The sequence below is a fragment of the Cervus elaphus genome, chromosome 12 (assembly GCF_910594005.1).
Source record: "Cervus elaphus chromosome 12, mCerEla1.1, whole genome shotgun sequence".
Lineage (NCBI taxonomy): Eukaryota > Metazoa > Chordata > Mammalia > Artiodactyla > Cervidae > Cervus > Cervus elaphus.
Genome location: NC_057826.1, coordinates 40,308,386 through 40,323,260, shown reverse-complemented (window position 1 = coordinate 40,323,260; position 14,875 = coordinate 40,308,386). Strand labels below are relative to the sequence as shown.

The window sequence follows — 14,875 nt, the reverse complement described above, 5'->3', positions numbered from 1 at the left end:
TTTTAAACTCTAAAGCAGAAATTTCTTTTGTACTTCATTGCTCTCATGAAACTAAAATTGAGCTTTTTTTAAGTTACCACCCATTTTATCGATACTGCCTTTTTAAGTAAAAATTTATAACCCCTTATTTAATGTGATTATACTCTTATTATTTATTAGTAAGAAAATTTAAAATGCAAATGGCAATTAAAATGAATATATCTCACTAATTATAACAGTATTAATGATTATTTGAAAAGTAGTATAAAAATGTGTATATAATTACATTATATAGCGTACTATGATTGGTTGTAGATAATTGAATGAAATCCTAACACAGTAACCCTGTTTCCTCATGGATTGAGAGTCACTCATTTGTGGCCTACGTTTAAGTATATATTTGAAGGATGAATTGATATATTTTACAATGTTTTTTAGTACATTGAATAGGATTTTAATTTTTTTTTTTTTACTTCAATCAGCAACAACTCATACAACAGCACATAAAAAGCAAAAGACCACTGGTGAAAAATGTAGCTATTCAGAAAGAGACAAATGCAGCAGGTCCCGATAATCGGTCAAAAATTGTGCTCCTGGTAGATGCTTCACAGCAAACTGGTAAGGCAAGATTTTTCTTACGTATATACATCATAGATTTTGAAGTATTTTTTATTTTATTGAAATACAGTTGATTTACAGTCTTGTGTTAATGTCTGCTGTACAGCAGTGGTTTCATTTATACATACATATACAGTACATTCTTTTTAATTTTCTTTTCCATTATGGTTTATCATAGGATATTGAATACAGTTTTCTGTCTTCTACAATAGGACCTTGTTGTTTGTTTGCATCTGCTCATCCCAAACTCCCAATTCACCCCTCCCCCTGCACCCCTCCCACACACACACACTTTGGCAACCTCAAGTTTGTTCTCTATGTCTGTATACATTGATTTTTATCTGTTGTCATGCATTGACTTTGTAATTGTAGACTTTACCACTTTTTAGGATTTTGGACTTTGAGTCTTCTGTTTATCCTGCCACTTTGTGGAATTCTTCAGGAAAGATAAACAGTCCTATGTTCTTAAAGTTCTTTCAACTTGGGGGCTGGCTTATGTAGTTTTGAGCAGAATTTGAGGTTTCCTTATCCCCTTATAGGAGTGAAGCAGTTCAGAAATCAGAGATGGAATTTTGAAGACATTGTAGAGATTTGAGGGACTCCTTTTGGTAGAAGTTAGAATTAAACATGTTTTATTTTATTTTTATTTTTCATAGGTTTGTCAATAACTAGATTAAAATCTCTTTTAAAACATTCTATGAATATCTTTATAGAAGAACTTACCAAGTTTTGTGCACCATATTTTAGCATAGATCTGAACCAGACCTATTAGCGGTAACGTGTATCCTCAAACAAGTAAAAATTTTGGGCTAGTTTTATATCATTTTGTTAAAAGTTTTTAAGAGGACTGTGTAAACATTAAAGTAAAAAGCTTTATCCTGACAATAGGTAAGAATTAATAAGTAGTCTTAAAATCCTCACTGTTTTCCAGTTACATGTGAAGCTTCATATTGTACCCCTGATAATGCGCTTGTTAACTATGGAGTGGGGAGCTGTCTTCTCTGTTCATTGTCGTTTAAAAATCCTTATTGATGATCCAGACTAGATCTGTTCAAAGGCGTGTTTGCTTTTTACCCTTTACAGTTTTTACAAAAATGCTGTCTTGCTTGAAATGAACTAGATGGTACATACTTTCTTTCCTTTGTACTGTAGCTTTTATGTTGGACAGCCATTCAGTTATCCTTTCACAGTTGCTTAGGTTCCTTAGGAGTAAGAAAGAATCCGGGAATCGGTTAAAAACAGCTTGCTGATAGTACAGTCATTGTATGGTTTGTAGGGCATAAAGTGATAAGAGTAACAGACTGACGAATGCTTGGAATGGTTTATGATAAAGAGCCATAGGGTAATAGATGACAAAGTTCTGTATGTTTTGGTTGTTCCTAGACACAATGACCCATTTCTACATGCTTTGAACCCTAGAACTACTTTAAAAATTTGTTCTAATGTTTTTGGTTTGCTCATTAAGTGACCACAAAGACAACCTTCTGAATCTCAAGAGTTAGAAAGTGAAAAGATGAAGATATAATTTGAGTAGAAGATTATACCTTCTATCAGTATTCTTATTCTTCAGGTTGTTCTTAATCAGGATGAATTGCTGTCAATTATTGGTAGAATTTCTGTCCTTGATTGAAGGACAGAAATTGTATGGACCTAACAGAAGCAGAAGATATTAAGAAGAGGTGGCAAGAATACACAGAAGAACTGTACAAAAAAGATCTTCATGGCCCAGATAATAACAAAGATGTGATCACTCATACTCACCTAGAGCTGGACATCCTGGAATGTGAGGTCAGGTGGGCCTTAGGAAACATCAGTACGAACAAAGCTAGTGGAGGTGATGGAATTCCAGTTGAGCTATTTCAAATACTGAAAGATGATGTTGTGAAAGTGCTGCACTGAATATGCCAGCAAATTTGGAAAACTCAGCAGTGGCCACAGGATTGGAAAAGATCAGTTTTCATTCCAATCCCAAAGAAAGGCAGTGCCAAAGAATGCTCAACTACTGCACAATTGCACTTATCTCACACGCTAGTAAAGTAATGCTCAAAATTCTCCAAGCCAGGCTTCAACCATATGTGAACCGTGATCTTCCAGATGTTCAAGCTGGTTTTAGAAAAGGCAGAGGAACCAGAGATCAAATTGCCAACATCTGTTGGATCATCGAAAAAGCAAGAGCGTTCCAGAAAAACATCTATTTCTGCTTTATTGACTATGCCAAAGCCTTTGGCCGTGTGGATCACAATAAACTGTGGAAAATTCTGAAAGAGATGGGAATGGATACCATACCACCTGACCTGCCTCTTGAGAAACCTGTATGCAGGTCAGGAAGCAACAGTTAGAACTGGACATGGAACAACAGACTGGTTCCAAGTAGGAAAAGGAGTACTCAAGGCTGTATGTTGTCACCCTGCTTATTTAACTTATATGCAGAGTACATCATGAGAAACGCTGGGCTGGAAGAAGCACTAGCTGGAATCAAGATTGCTGGGAGAAATATCAATAACCTCAGATATGCAGATGACACCACCCTTATGGCAGAAAGTGAAGATGAACTAAAAAGCCTCTTGATGAAAGTGAAAGAGGAAAGTGAAAAAGTTGGCTTATAGCTCAACATTCAGAAAACTAAGATCATGGCATCTGGTCCCATCACTTCATGGCAAATAGATGGGGAGACAGTGGAAACAGTGTCAGACTTTATTCTTTTGGGCTCCAAAATCACTACAGATGGTGACTGCAGCCGTGAAATTAAAAAGACGCTTACTCCTTGGAAGGAAAGTTATGACCAACCTAGATAGCATATTAAAAAGCAGAGACGTTACTTTGCCAACAAAGGTCCGTCTAGTCAAGGCTATGGTTTTTCCAGTGGTTGTGTATGGATGTGAGAGTTGGACTGTGAAGAAAGCTGAGCTCCAAAAAATTGATGCTTTTGAACTATGGTGTTGGAGAAGACTCTTGAGAGTCCCTTGGACTGCAAGGAGATCCAACCAGTCCATCCTAAAGGAGATCAGTCCTGGGTGTTCATTGGAAAGACTGATGCTGAAGCTGAAACTCCAGTATTTTGGCCACCTCATGCAAAGAGTTGACTCATTGGAAAAGACCCTGATGCTGGGAGGGATTGAGGGCAGGAGGAGAAGGGGACGACAGAGGATGACATGGCTGGATGGCATCACCGACTCGATGGACATGAGTTTGAGTAAACTCCGGGAGTTGGTGATAGACAGGGAGGCCTGGCGTGCTGCGATTCATGGGGTTGCAAAGAGTCGGACACAACTGAACGACTGAACTGAACTGATAGGTAGAATGCAAATTATAGTTTAAAGAATTTGTAATACGTTTTTACTCTTGAACACAAGCTTGTATTACTTAAAAGAGTTTATTGAGATGGCTAGGTATAAGATAATACACAGAAGTTCATTACAGTGTGTTACCAACAATCAGAATTTAAGAAAAGATATCATTTACAATAACAACAAAAATACAGTTTCTGGGATAACTGACAAAGTATAAGACATTTATACTGAAAACTAACTTTATTATAGGACATTTTAAAAAAACCTGTTGCTTGCTCATTCAGGATGATCTGATGTTGCAAATGGCATTTTTCCCTTTGTTAATCTACAAATACAACGCATTTCTGATAAAAATTCCAATGGGGATTTTTGGAGAACTTGACAAACTAATTTCTAAAATAAAAGAGTACTCATCTGAAAAGAGCCATGACTTCCTGGAAAACAACGTTTCCTTTTGGGAATTTCCTGGTATGTCAGTGGCTAGAACTCTACTTCCGCTTCAGGGAGCATGGGTTCAGTCCCTGTTCGGGGAATTAAGATCTCACATGCCACATGATATGGCCAAAAAAATAAAAAATTAAAAAAAAAATTTTTTTTAATTAAAAGCATTTTTAAAAAGTATTAACAAAAGAACTTTTTCTTCTAGATAGCAAGACCTACTAAGCCATTTATTTTTTATAGGCTTATACAAAAATATATAAAATACAGTATACAAAGGTTAAACAGAACAGAGTCCCAGAAACAGACCCATGTATGTGAGAACATATACAAGGAAAATGACAGAGATAGCATTACAGACCCTTAACATATACAACTTGCAAATCTTATGTTTTTAATTAATTATTTAACTGGCTGATTAATTTTTATATCATGCACATCTGTTCCAGATGAATTAAGGACTTAAATGAGAAAGCCACATGTAGAAGAAAATATAGACAGATACCTTTATGATTGCATGGAGAAAACTCTTTATAAAATTAAGAATTTCTATTTATCAAGAGTGAATGAAGGGGCTTCCCTGGTGGTTCAGTGGTAAAGAATCTGCCTACCAGTGTAGGAAACTCAAGTTCAATCCCTTGTCCAGGAACATCCCACATGGCACAGAGCAGCTAAGCCTGTGCCACAACTTTTGAGCCTGTGCTTTAGAGCCTAGAAATGCAGTCACTGAGGCCACGAGCCGCAACTACTGAAGCCTGCACGCCCTAGAGCCTGTGCTCCGCAAAAGAGAAGCCACCGCAGTGAGAGGTCTGAGCACTGCAACTGCAGGGCAGCTCCCAGTAGCCACATCTAGAGAAAGCACATCCGTGCAGCAGCAAAGACAGCACAGCCAAAAGGGGGAAAAAAAGAATGAATGAAGGAACAAGTCGCAGATCTTGGTAAGGATTTTACCATGTATGTAACTGACAAAGGATTAGTATGAGGACATGTAAAGAGTTCATAAGAATCAGTAAGAAAATGATCTCACCTTGCGCTCAGGGCCCCTGGAATGCAGCGCTGCCAGGGGGCTGAAACACTTTGGCAGAACTGTAGGAATCTTTGTTTTGCTCCAGTTGGCCTACTGAGGACAGTGTATCCAAATGGAATCTCCTCCCAGAAAGGAAAGGAACTGTTTGATTAAAGGTGCGTATACTGCGGCAGCACATAAAACACCACTGAAAACTTCTCAAAGTCCAGTAATAGGCGATAAGTCAAAAGAAGAGCCCAGGAAATCCACTCAGTGGGCTAATATGGAACCTTCATATATTATAATTAACAAAGAACATACATATAATATTAAACAGCACAACTAAAAATTATATTGATTCTGTATAAAAGTTATATATAGAAAAATTGTGATTGTGAGAAAAGGGTGGTAGGGGAAAATTATGTAGTAAAAGGAATTTTAGCGGTGTGTTGGGTTGGGAGGAATTGGTAAGAGGTCTTGTTTTTTAAAATGTCTTGTAAGTACAATTTGTGAAACACAAAAATGAGAAACAGGCAACTTAGTAGAAAAATAAACAGAAATCAAACAATCCAAAAGTAAAACTAACAAGTATTTCACAGAGGGGAAAACATGCATGGCTATTCCCAACCTCATTATTAAGCAGGAAAATGCAAATTAAAATCTGCAATGAGCCATCTTTTTATACCCAGCAATTGAGAGAAATTACAGCCTAGAGGACAGTGTCTAGTATTTGGTGAATATGTGCACCAGCAGGGTTATTTATATCCTGCTCTTAGAGTGCAAACTGTTTTAACCACCTTTGAAAATGATTTGGCATTACCTAGGTAAGTTGAACATTACATGTAACCCCTAAGCCTACCAGTATTTACCTTAGAGAAACCTTCATGTGGACACATACATACTCTTTCATCTATATAAGAATGTTTACAGAAGTACTGTTGTTGAGAGCAAAACCCCAGAACAACCCAAGTGTCCCATCAGTGGTACAAAGGACAAAGGCATTCTGGTATATTCATACACAGGCATTCTAGATTTCAGTGATCTTAATGAATTATAGCCACATGCATCAGAATCTCAAAATCAGTCAGTGTTTGAGGGAGAGAGCAGCAGCAGGGGGAAGCAAGTCACAGAAGAATGTGGACGTGTAATTCCATTTTTATAAAGGTAGAACTGCAAAAGTACATAATTTATGTTTTGGAAATACAGAAGTCCACAGTAAATCTATTTTAAAAATTGAAGGAGTGATAAACACAATTCCGAATAGCCTCTGAGGGAGGAAGAGAATAAAGTGGTGGAGGAAGCATGCAGTGGACTTCAAAGGATTGGTGATGTTTAATGGATGATAGTGGTTTGTTTTAATTATATAATATTAAATACACAAATAGTTATGCAGATACTGTCCATAATAAACACATGTTATAAAGCAACTTGTCAGGAACATCTTTTGCTGATCTTTTCAAAAAGTTTCCACCTGTTTTCTTTGTTTACAAAGTTCGGTATTGTTCTTTTCTTACAATTTTAATGATAATTTAAAAGAATTGGTCAGCTTGTTCCTCAAGAGTTTTCACACTTTCCTTGCCTTACAGATTTCCCATCAGACATTGCAAACAAATCTCTCTCTGAGAGCTCTGCCGCAATGCTCTGGAAGGCCAAAGGCAGGAGGAGAAGAGCCTCCCACCCGACTGCGGAGTCCTCTAGTGAGCAGGGAGCTAGTGAGGCTGACATTGACAGTGACAGTGGCTACTGCAGCCCCAAACACAGCAACAACCAGCAGCCTGCTGTGGGGGGCTTGAGAAATCCCGATTCTGGCTCCATCAGTGTATGTGACGTTACTTTATCCTCTCATCTGTCATCTCTGTCAGTGTTATCTTTGTGTCTTTGCCTAAAGCTGAAGTATCTATTTTCATTAACAGTTCCTATAATACGATGGTTAAAGATGTGTTTTGTATGTTTTACTATTAATATAAAAATACTCATTTATGGAGAAGTATTTTTTCTAAGATTATAATAAGTGTACTTCACAGTCGATGGAATTGTGAGATGTTTTGCAAGGAATATGGTGTTTACTCTTAAGCAGAAAATAATTGTCTTTTTTTTTGTTTCTATTTTTAGCATGTGGACTCATCTGTATGTGCAGGTACTTATTTTCTGCATAGTGTTTTTGCTCTCTTTTCTTCTCTGTCCATGTCACAGTTTTGCTTTAAGCATGAAGCTTGCTGATGCTACAAAAAAATTAGAAGTCTTCCAAAGAAATGCAAGTTAATTTGAAAATATGGTTTTGTTGATGAAATTGGGAGAATGTCAGCTGGAGGTACTCTGCAAGTTGACACTTAACATTACCAAGAACTGGAAGGCCACTTAAAGTTTATGGAAATTTTCCAGAGTTACATTTAGAATGACTGAGTTTCAACACATGATGTTAGGGGGCACTTTAGGTTTTGGAGTCTTTATAATTATATTTTAAAATCTCATTTATTATAGGTGGTGTAAATTGGTCTAATGTAACTTGCCAGGCAACTCAGAAAAAACCTTGGATGGAAAAAAATCAGACATTTTCTAGAGGTGGAAGGCAGACTGAACAAAGAAATAATTCACAGGTAATTTGGATTAGGTTGGAGAAAGAGGTGTGAGATGAATTATTATAAATTATGGCTTTGAAGAGCAGTGTCCTTAATTTTTGGCGATGCATATTGTGTTTAACATGGTAATCTGTACCTTTGAAGTAGTTTAACGAATAAAACTATTATTTAAATAATGAAACAAAATGGCAAGATGTTGAATAGGTGGGATATATATTGTACCATTTTCTACTTTTCTCTATTTAAGAAATGTATTTGGATATTTTATAACTTAAAAAAAGAATACAGTCCTGCTTCGTCTTCTGTGACTTTTTCCTATCTATATAAAAAACATAAAGCATGTTAATGCCTTAAATATTGATTTTTTTGACCTTCAGGACCACAGCCTTGTCCATGTCTTTCCTTGACTATAAACACCACCAGCCATGCTTGGTGCTTGGTGCGGTACCACAGTGATGGCCACCTCGCGCTGTGATGTGGCCAGACTGCGTAGCTTCCTGGGTTTGGGGAGCGAGATTCAGCTGCAGTGCAGCAGAGCAAGTTGTATACTGCCGCAGGCTTCCAATAACTACCTTCCTGTGTTGGTTGTCTATAAGATCAGGGAGGCATTGGTTGGTCAGTATTTTTCCTTTTTTAATTTTTAGATAGCATGCCTGGATTTCTTAAATCTTGTTAATGGGAATTAAAGTTACCATGTGAGTAGATCTAGATGAACTGAAATAGAAGTAAGTTAATAATGGATTGAATAAACCAAATACTTGCCTGTGCCTTGCCTCCCTGAAGTGAAGTTCCCTAGCATTAATTTTGCTGTCAGGAAAACAAGTAGAATAGTGCCTCTTCCCTACGGTTATTGGAAAAATGAGTCATTGTTGTTTGTGGCAGGCTTGTGAAGCAGTCTAGCTTTATTTGATCAAAAACAAGAGCTGAAACAAGAATTGTTTATATAGATTAGATAAACAAAATCTGTGGAATGTTTGGTCAAGTACTAAAATTTTATCTTGAAATTGTAACTGCTAGTCCTGCCAAGCTTGCAGTCTCAGCATTGGTACTTTTGATGTCAGTAGCCCTCTAGAGAGTAAATAATACTGATACAGAAAAATATTTTATCTCTGCCCCAAAGCTAAGGAGAATGGTGAAAAAACACAAAACAGAAAATTATGGAAATGCATAAACATTTGTTTACTTTGTATCTGTTCATTCCAAAAGAACTGGAGCCAGGTGTTGAACAATGTGTTTTCTTTTCTACTTCTGAGGCTTTGTTGTACTTTTCTTAAGTGTGCAGTTGTTTGATTTTTTGATAGGGATAATCTTTTTTTTTTAAGTCAAAATATTTTCCCTTTGCAATTTCTGATCATTTTAAGGCTTAAAAAAAGCCTTTTAGAAATGCAGTAAATATTCATTTGTACTTTCTGCTGCTTTTTTACAGTGTAATGTTTTCAAAACTTTTTTATCCAAGGTTTTCTTTTGAAGCGTGGTACAACATAATGATGTCAGTTTTCACAGTAGTTAACCAGTTGTCTTAATGTTGTAATATATTAATTTTTTCTGATTTACTCTTTTAGTAATCTGCTAATTTCTTATGTTTCAGGTTCTGTTTTTGACCTTTTTCCCCATTTATTAGATTTATACACCTGTACAGTGTGGTTTTAATTACTGAACAATGACATGATTTTTTAATACTTTTACCAGCGTCTTAACATTTGAAACAGCAGGTTTTTTTCTATACTCTGATGTAACCTTAATTGTAAATGATAGAGTCTAAAAATTTAAGTTTTATTTTTGAGTAAAATAAAAATGGTTTTATTTTGTGAATAGGTTGAAAAAAATATATGAAAAAGGTTATACAACAAACAATCTCATTTGCATCCTGCCTCCACATGTGTTCTCCTCTTACCTGTACCTGTGTATTTGCCCAGTTTCTTCATGTCATTATAAGTAAATATATAAGTATGTATCTCATGTTTTATTCATTCTGTTCTGTGCTCTGTTCACATCTCTTAACAATGTATCATAGAGATATTGCTGTATTATTTACTCAGAGGGTTTCTGCATTTTTTTAAGCAGCTCCTAATGTTGTTGGTGGAGAAGGCAATGGCACCCCACTCCAGTACTCTTGCCTGGAAAATCCCATGGATGGAGGAGCCTGGTAGGCTGCAGTCCATGGGGTTGCTACGAGTCGGACATGACTGAGCGACTTCACTTTTAACTTTTCACTTTCACACACTGGAGAAGGAATGGCAACCCTCTCCAGTGTTCTTGTCTGGAGAATCCCAGGGACAGGGGAACCTGGCAGGCTGCCGTCTATGGGGTCGAACAGGGTTGGACACGACTGAAGTGACTTAGCAGCAGTGTTGTTGGGGCTTCCCTTGTAGCTCAGTTGGGAAGGAATTTGTCTGCAATGCAGGAGACCTGGGTTCAATTCCTGGGTCGGGAAGATCCCCTGGAGAAGGAAATGGCAACCCACTCCAGTATTCTTGCCTGGAAAATCTCATGGACAGAGGAGCCTGGCCGGCTATAGTCCGTGGGGTCACAAGAGTTGGACACAACTTCCAACTAAACCACCACCACCACCTAATGTTGATGCATCCTTGATATTTTCTGGAGTCCTGTTGATGGACACTTTGTTTATAAACTATTGCTATTGTGGACACAGTGTTATTTTGAAATCTGTGTGTACAGCAGTAGAATATATTCCTGGATAAGTATTGCTGAGTGAAAAGGTGAAGTCACCTCTGTTATTTGGTAAATATCACCAGATTGTGCCATTTTGCATTCTTAACAGTAATGTGGAGAGTGCTTATTTCCATAGAGCCTCAGAAATCATGTGTTTTCAATATTTTGGATTTGTGCCAGGGTTAGGAGAAATAGTGTATTCATATAATTGAGCATCTTTCCATATGTTTAAGGACCATTTGTACTCTTATGTGAACTTGTTATGTTCTTTGCCCATTTATTGTGCTTTGACCTTTTTCTCTGTTTTTGTACATTTTTAAAGCAATTTGATCAAGCTCTTAACCACATTTAAAGAAATTTTAAGAGCCTTTAGTCTGTTATATGAGTTGCAAATATTTTACTAGAATTGCATTTTTATTTTTGACTTTGCTTAATAATTGCCATGCACAAGTTTGTTTTAAATACTGTTAAGAAGTTGATTTTTTATAAAGAAATTTATCTGAAATTATCCTCCAGTGTGTTTATGCTCTTATGTTTTTTACATTTAAATCTTTATTCCATTTAGAGTTTGTCTTAGTGGATGTTGTGAGAAATGGGTCTTATTTTGTATTTTTCATGTGGCTACCCAAGTCTCCCACCACTGTGAATTGACAAGTCCATTACTTCATCTGTTTGAGATAGCCACCTTTATCACCTATTAAATTTCCATATATTTTGAAATCTTGTTTCTGGATTTTCTATTTTGTTGTTTGGTCATTAAATTAATCTATCAACTTAAGGAGAATGGACATCCTTTATGATGTGGCATCTTTCTAGAAAAAAAAATATGTCATTCTCTTTTTGAGTCACCTTTTGTGTTCTTTAGAAGTATTGTATAGTTTTCTGAAAACAAATTGCTACATATTCCTCATATGTTAATTCTTAGTGTTTTTCTTTTTGCTATGTAAATGGAGTATGAAAACTTAAATCTTTATATATTAATTTTATGCTAGTCATTTAAAAATCTTAATATGTATTTGTTGTTTTTGCTTTGTTCGGTTCTGTATGCCCAGTCTCTATTAACAAAACTCTTTGAGAAGAACTTAAAAAAAACAAAGGTTCACTCCAGGAGGTAATTGAAATAGTTGCATATTTGATCCCCTTGAACTTTGTTGGAACTATTAGTTGGGGATTTTAATTTAATCCTCAAACTTTGTCTCCAAGAATTAAGTTGCATTTATTTTTTAAAAGAATTATTTTTGTGTTTGTAACAACATTAATGCATATATATTAACTGTGGTTTACAAGAAGGCTAACATTTTGATGTAATTGTAATGCTGTTTGGAAGGCAGATTTACATTTACTTTTTTGTGATAGTGACTGTACAAAGGAATGAAGATTTCTACTCAAGAATTACTCTCTTGCTTCCTATTCATCCCTATGTTAGGGCTTGATTGTTAGTACTCATTTCAGTGTGAATAATTTCTGTGAATTAAGTCGTTTCTTTGGTACCTGGACATTGTAAATTGTGTTTGTTTTGCCATCCTTTGTGTGAGCTTCTTTTCATGAACCAATTTTAAAAATACTGTATTATGAAAAATTTTAAATAGACATTAAAGTTGAAATAATTTTATTGAGAACATTCCTTGCTAGATGCTATCAAAGATTTTTCTAAAATTGGCTTCATCACATGGTGTATTTTTCTATCTGTCTCTCTATCCATGTTCATGAGTCTATTTTTTTTTTCTATTAATTTTTTTTTATTAGTTGGAGGCTAATTACTTCACAACATTTCAGTGGGTTTTGTCATACATTGATATGAATCAGCCATAGATTTACACGTATTCCCCATCCCGATCCCCCCTCCCACCTCCCTCTCCACCCGATTCTTCTGGGTCTTCCCAGTGCACCAGGCCCGAGCACTTGTCTCATGCATCCCACCTGGGCTAGTGATCTGTTTCACCATAGATAGTATACATGCTGTTCTTTTGAAACATCCCACCCTCACCTTCTCCCACAGAGTTCAAAAGTCTGTTCTGTATTTCTGTGTCTCTTTTTCTGTTTTGCATATAGGGTTATCGTTACCATCTTTCTAAATTCCATATATATGTGTTAGTATGCTGTAATGTTCTTTATCTTTCTGGCTTACTTCACTCAAAAATATGGAACGCTTCACGAATTTGCGTGTCATCCTTGCACAGGGGCCATGCTAATCTCTGTATCGTTCCAATTTTAGTATATGTGCTGCCGAAGCGAGCACTCATGAGTCTGTTTTAAGATGAAGTAAATATTTAAAACCAAGAATCTGTTCGGTACCTGGAAAATTATCTAGTTTCTTAACATGTACTTATAGTTTATAGGAAGTAGCCCAGTTTTCACAATAGATCCTCTAAGGAAGAATTACATTTACTGTGTGGACTGTGCTGTAGCTTATAGTTCTGCCATACAACCTACTTCCCAGAAGAGTGTAAAAATTCTGTTTCTTATCAGCAAGTCTTTTTGGACCTGTTGATTAGCATGAGAATTGCCAGGTGCTTCCAGGGCTTTGTGTGCATATTTTTTATTTCATACCTAAAGCCTATTTACCAGCACCTGCAGTCCAGGTCCACTTCAAGTTCTGTTTATTAGGATTCTTGAGTAACTGGTAAAGAAGACTGTACTTTTCACATCTTCTCTAAAGTGTCCTGGTTAAGAAGGGCATTTCATATAAGTTGCATTGGGTACTTAAGAGAGGGAACTTAATTGCCTTAAGATAATGCTTTTTCTTACTCTTAAGTTCTCTGTATGACAGTTGAACATTTTGCAGATGTATTAATAGGATAATAATTTGTGTGACCGAAATTTTTATCCTCAAATCTGTTTTCTTATAAACAAGATTTAAAATGTGTAATATGTCTTAGGATTAAAAAATATGAAAGCTGCAGATACTAATAGATCTGAAATAGTTTTTTATAAAAAGGTAATGCGTAGTTTCTCTCAATGGTAACATCGTTCAAAACTACAGTGCAATGTCACAAGCCCGATACTGACATCAATGTAGTCAGGATTCAAAACAGATGCATTACTATAAGGATCCCTTATGTCATTCTTTTATAGCCAGACTCCCTTCCTTTCCTCACTAGCTTCTCCTTAAACTCTAGAATCCACTAATGGGAATCTACTAATCTGTTTCCCCATTTTATGATTGTGTCATTTCCAGAATGTTGTATACATAAACTGATACAGTCTTTTTAGGATTGACTTTTTTCACTAGTGTGGTTTTCTGGAGATTCCTACAGATTGTTAGTTATATCAGTAGTTTGTTTTTATGATTGCCTACTGTTTTATAGGGTGAATATACCACAATGAGTTTATGCTCTCAATGAAGGACATCTGGGATGTTTCTTGTTTTTGGTATTACAAATAAAGCCAATATAAGTGTTCATGCATGGGGGGGAATAACATGCACTAATTATCACATTTTTGTGTTTTCATTATATTTACCTCATTTGTCAAAGTTTTACCTTTTTATAACAAATTATGCACTTTATGAAAATTTGTTGAGTTGTATACTTTTGGGTACATTTCTGTATGTTATACTTCAGTAAAACATTTTACTTAAAAATAATACATTTTTCTCCTCCTCTGGGGTTTATTTAGGTTGGATTCAGATGCCGAGGACATAGTACTTCCTCAGAAAGAAGACAGAATTTGCAAAAGAGACAAGATAATAAGCAGTTAAACCCCAGTCAGTCTCACCGAGGCGACCCAAATTCTGAGTCTTTATATTTTGAGGTATTTATTTCAAACTGTAAATTGTTATAGCAAATGTTCCCATTAAGAAATTAATTTTTATTACATTATAAGTACTTTTTATGTCTTAATCCATCACTGCTGTTAGATTGTAAGTTACCTAGAAGTATTGACTCGCATTTTTTCTTGGTTACATAGTTAGCCTAAACATTAGCTTTATTAATGTTTGTTTGTATAAATTTTTATCATGAATATTCATCATTTTGAAGTAACATGCAGAGATAGAACTTAATTTTATATGAATTTCACCTAATATGAATCTTTTCAACTTTAATTATCAGTGTTGAGTCTCTTTTGTTAAGGCTTTCAAATTTGAAAATAGTTAAATCTGGTTAATTTGTGCTGCTAGTGAGGAGACTTGAGAAGGAAGATAAAAGGCTATTTTACTTTCTCTAATAGGCAGACAGTTTATATCCTAATGGCAGTGTTTTTATTACTTATTCATCTAACTGGCACTCATTGGAGGCCTGTTATGTATTTAGTAAGGTGCTCTGCATGATACATTAAAATGAATAAACACA

At 35.8% G+C, this 14,875-nt stretch overlaps 1 protein-coding gene and 1 non-coding gene across 2 annotated transcripts in view; one reads left to right on the top strand and one right to left on the bottom strand.

Moving 5' to 3' along the window:
* Positions 1 to 14,875, top strand: part of SECISBP2L (SECIS binding protein 2 like) — a 55,785-nt gene that overhangs the window by 11,788 nt on the left and 29,122 nt on the right. Inside the window, exons 4-8 of the mRNA XM_043919274.1 lie at positions 462 to 597; positions 6,918 to 7,150; positions 7,444 to 7,468; positions 7,813 to 7,928; positions 14,202 to 14,336. Of these exons, the coding sequence (XP_043775209.1) occupies positions 462 to 597; positions 6,918 to 7,150; positions 7,444 to 7,468; positions 7,813 to 7,928; positions 14,202 to 14,336 (645 nt within the window). The remainder of the gene's footprint in view (positions 1 to 461; positions 598 to 6,917; positions 7,151 to 7,443; positions 7,469 to 7,812; positions 7,929 to 14,201; positions 14,337 to 14,875) is intronic.
* LOC122705970 lies at positions 12,719 to 12,822 on the bottom strand. Its single transcript, XR_006344239.1, has one exon. It is a non-coding gene; the product is annotated as a U6 spliceosomal RNA (small nuclear RNA).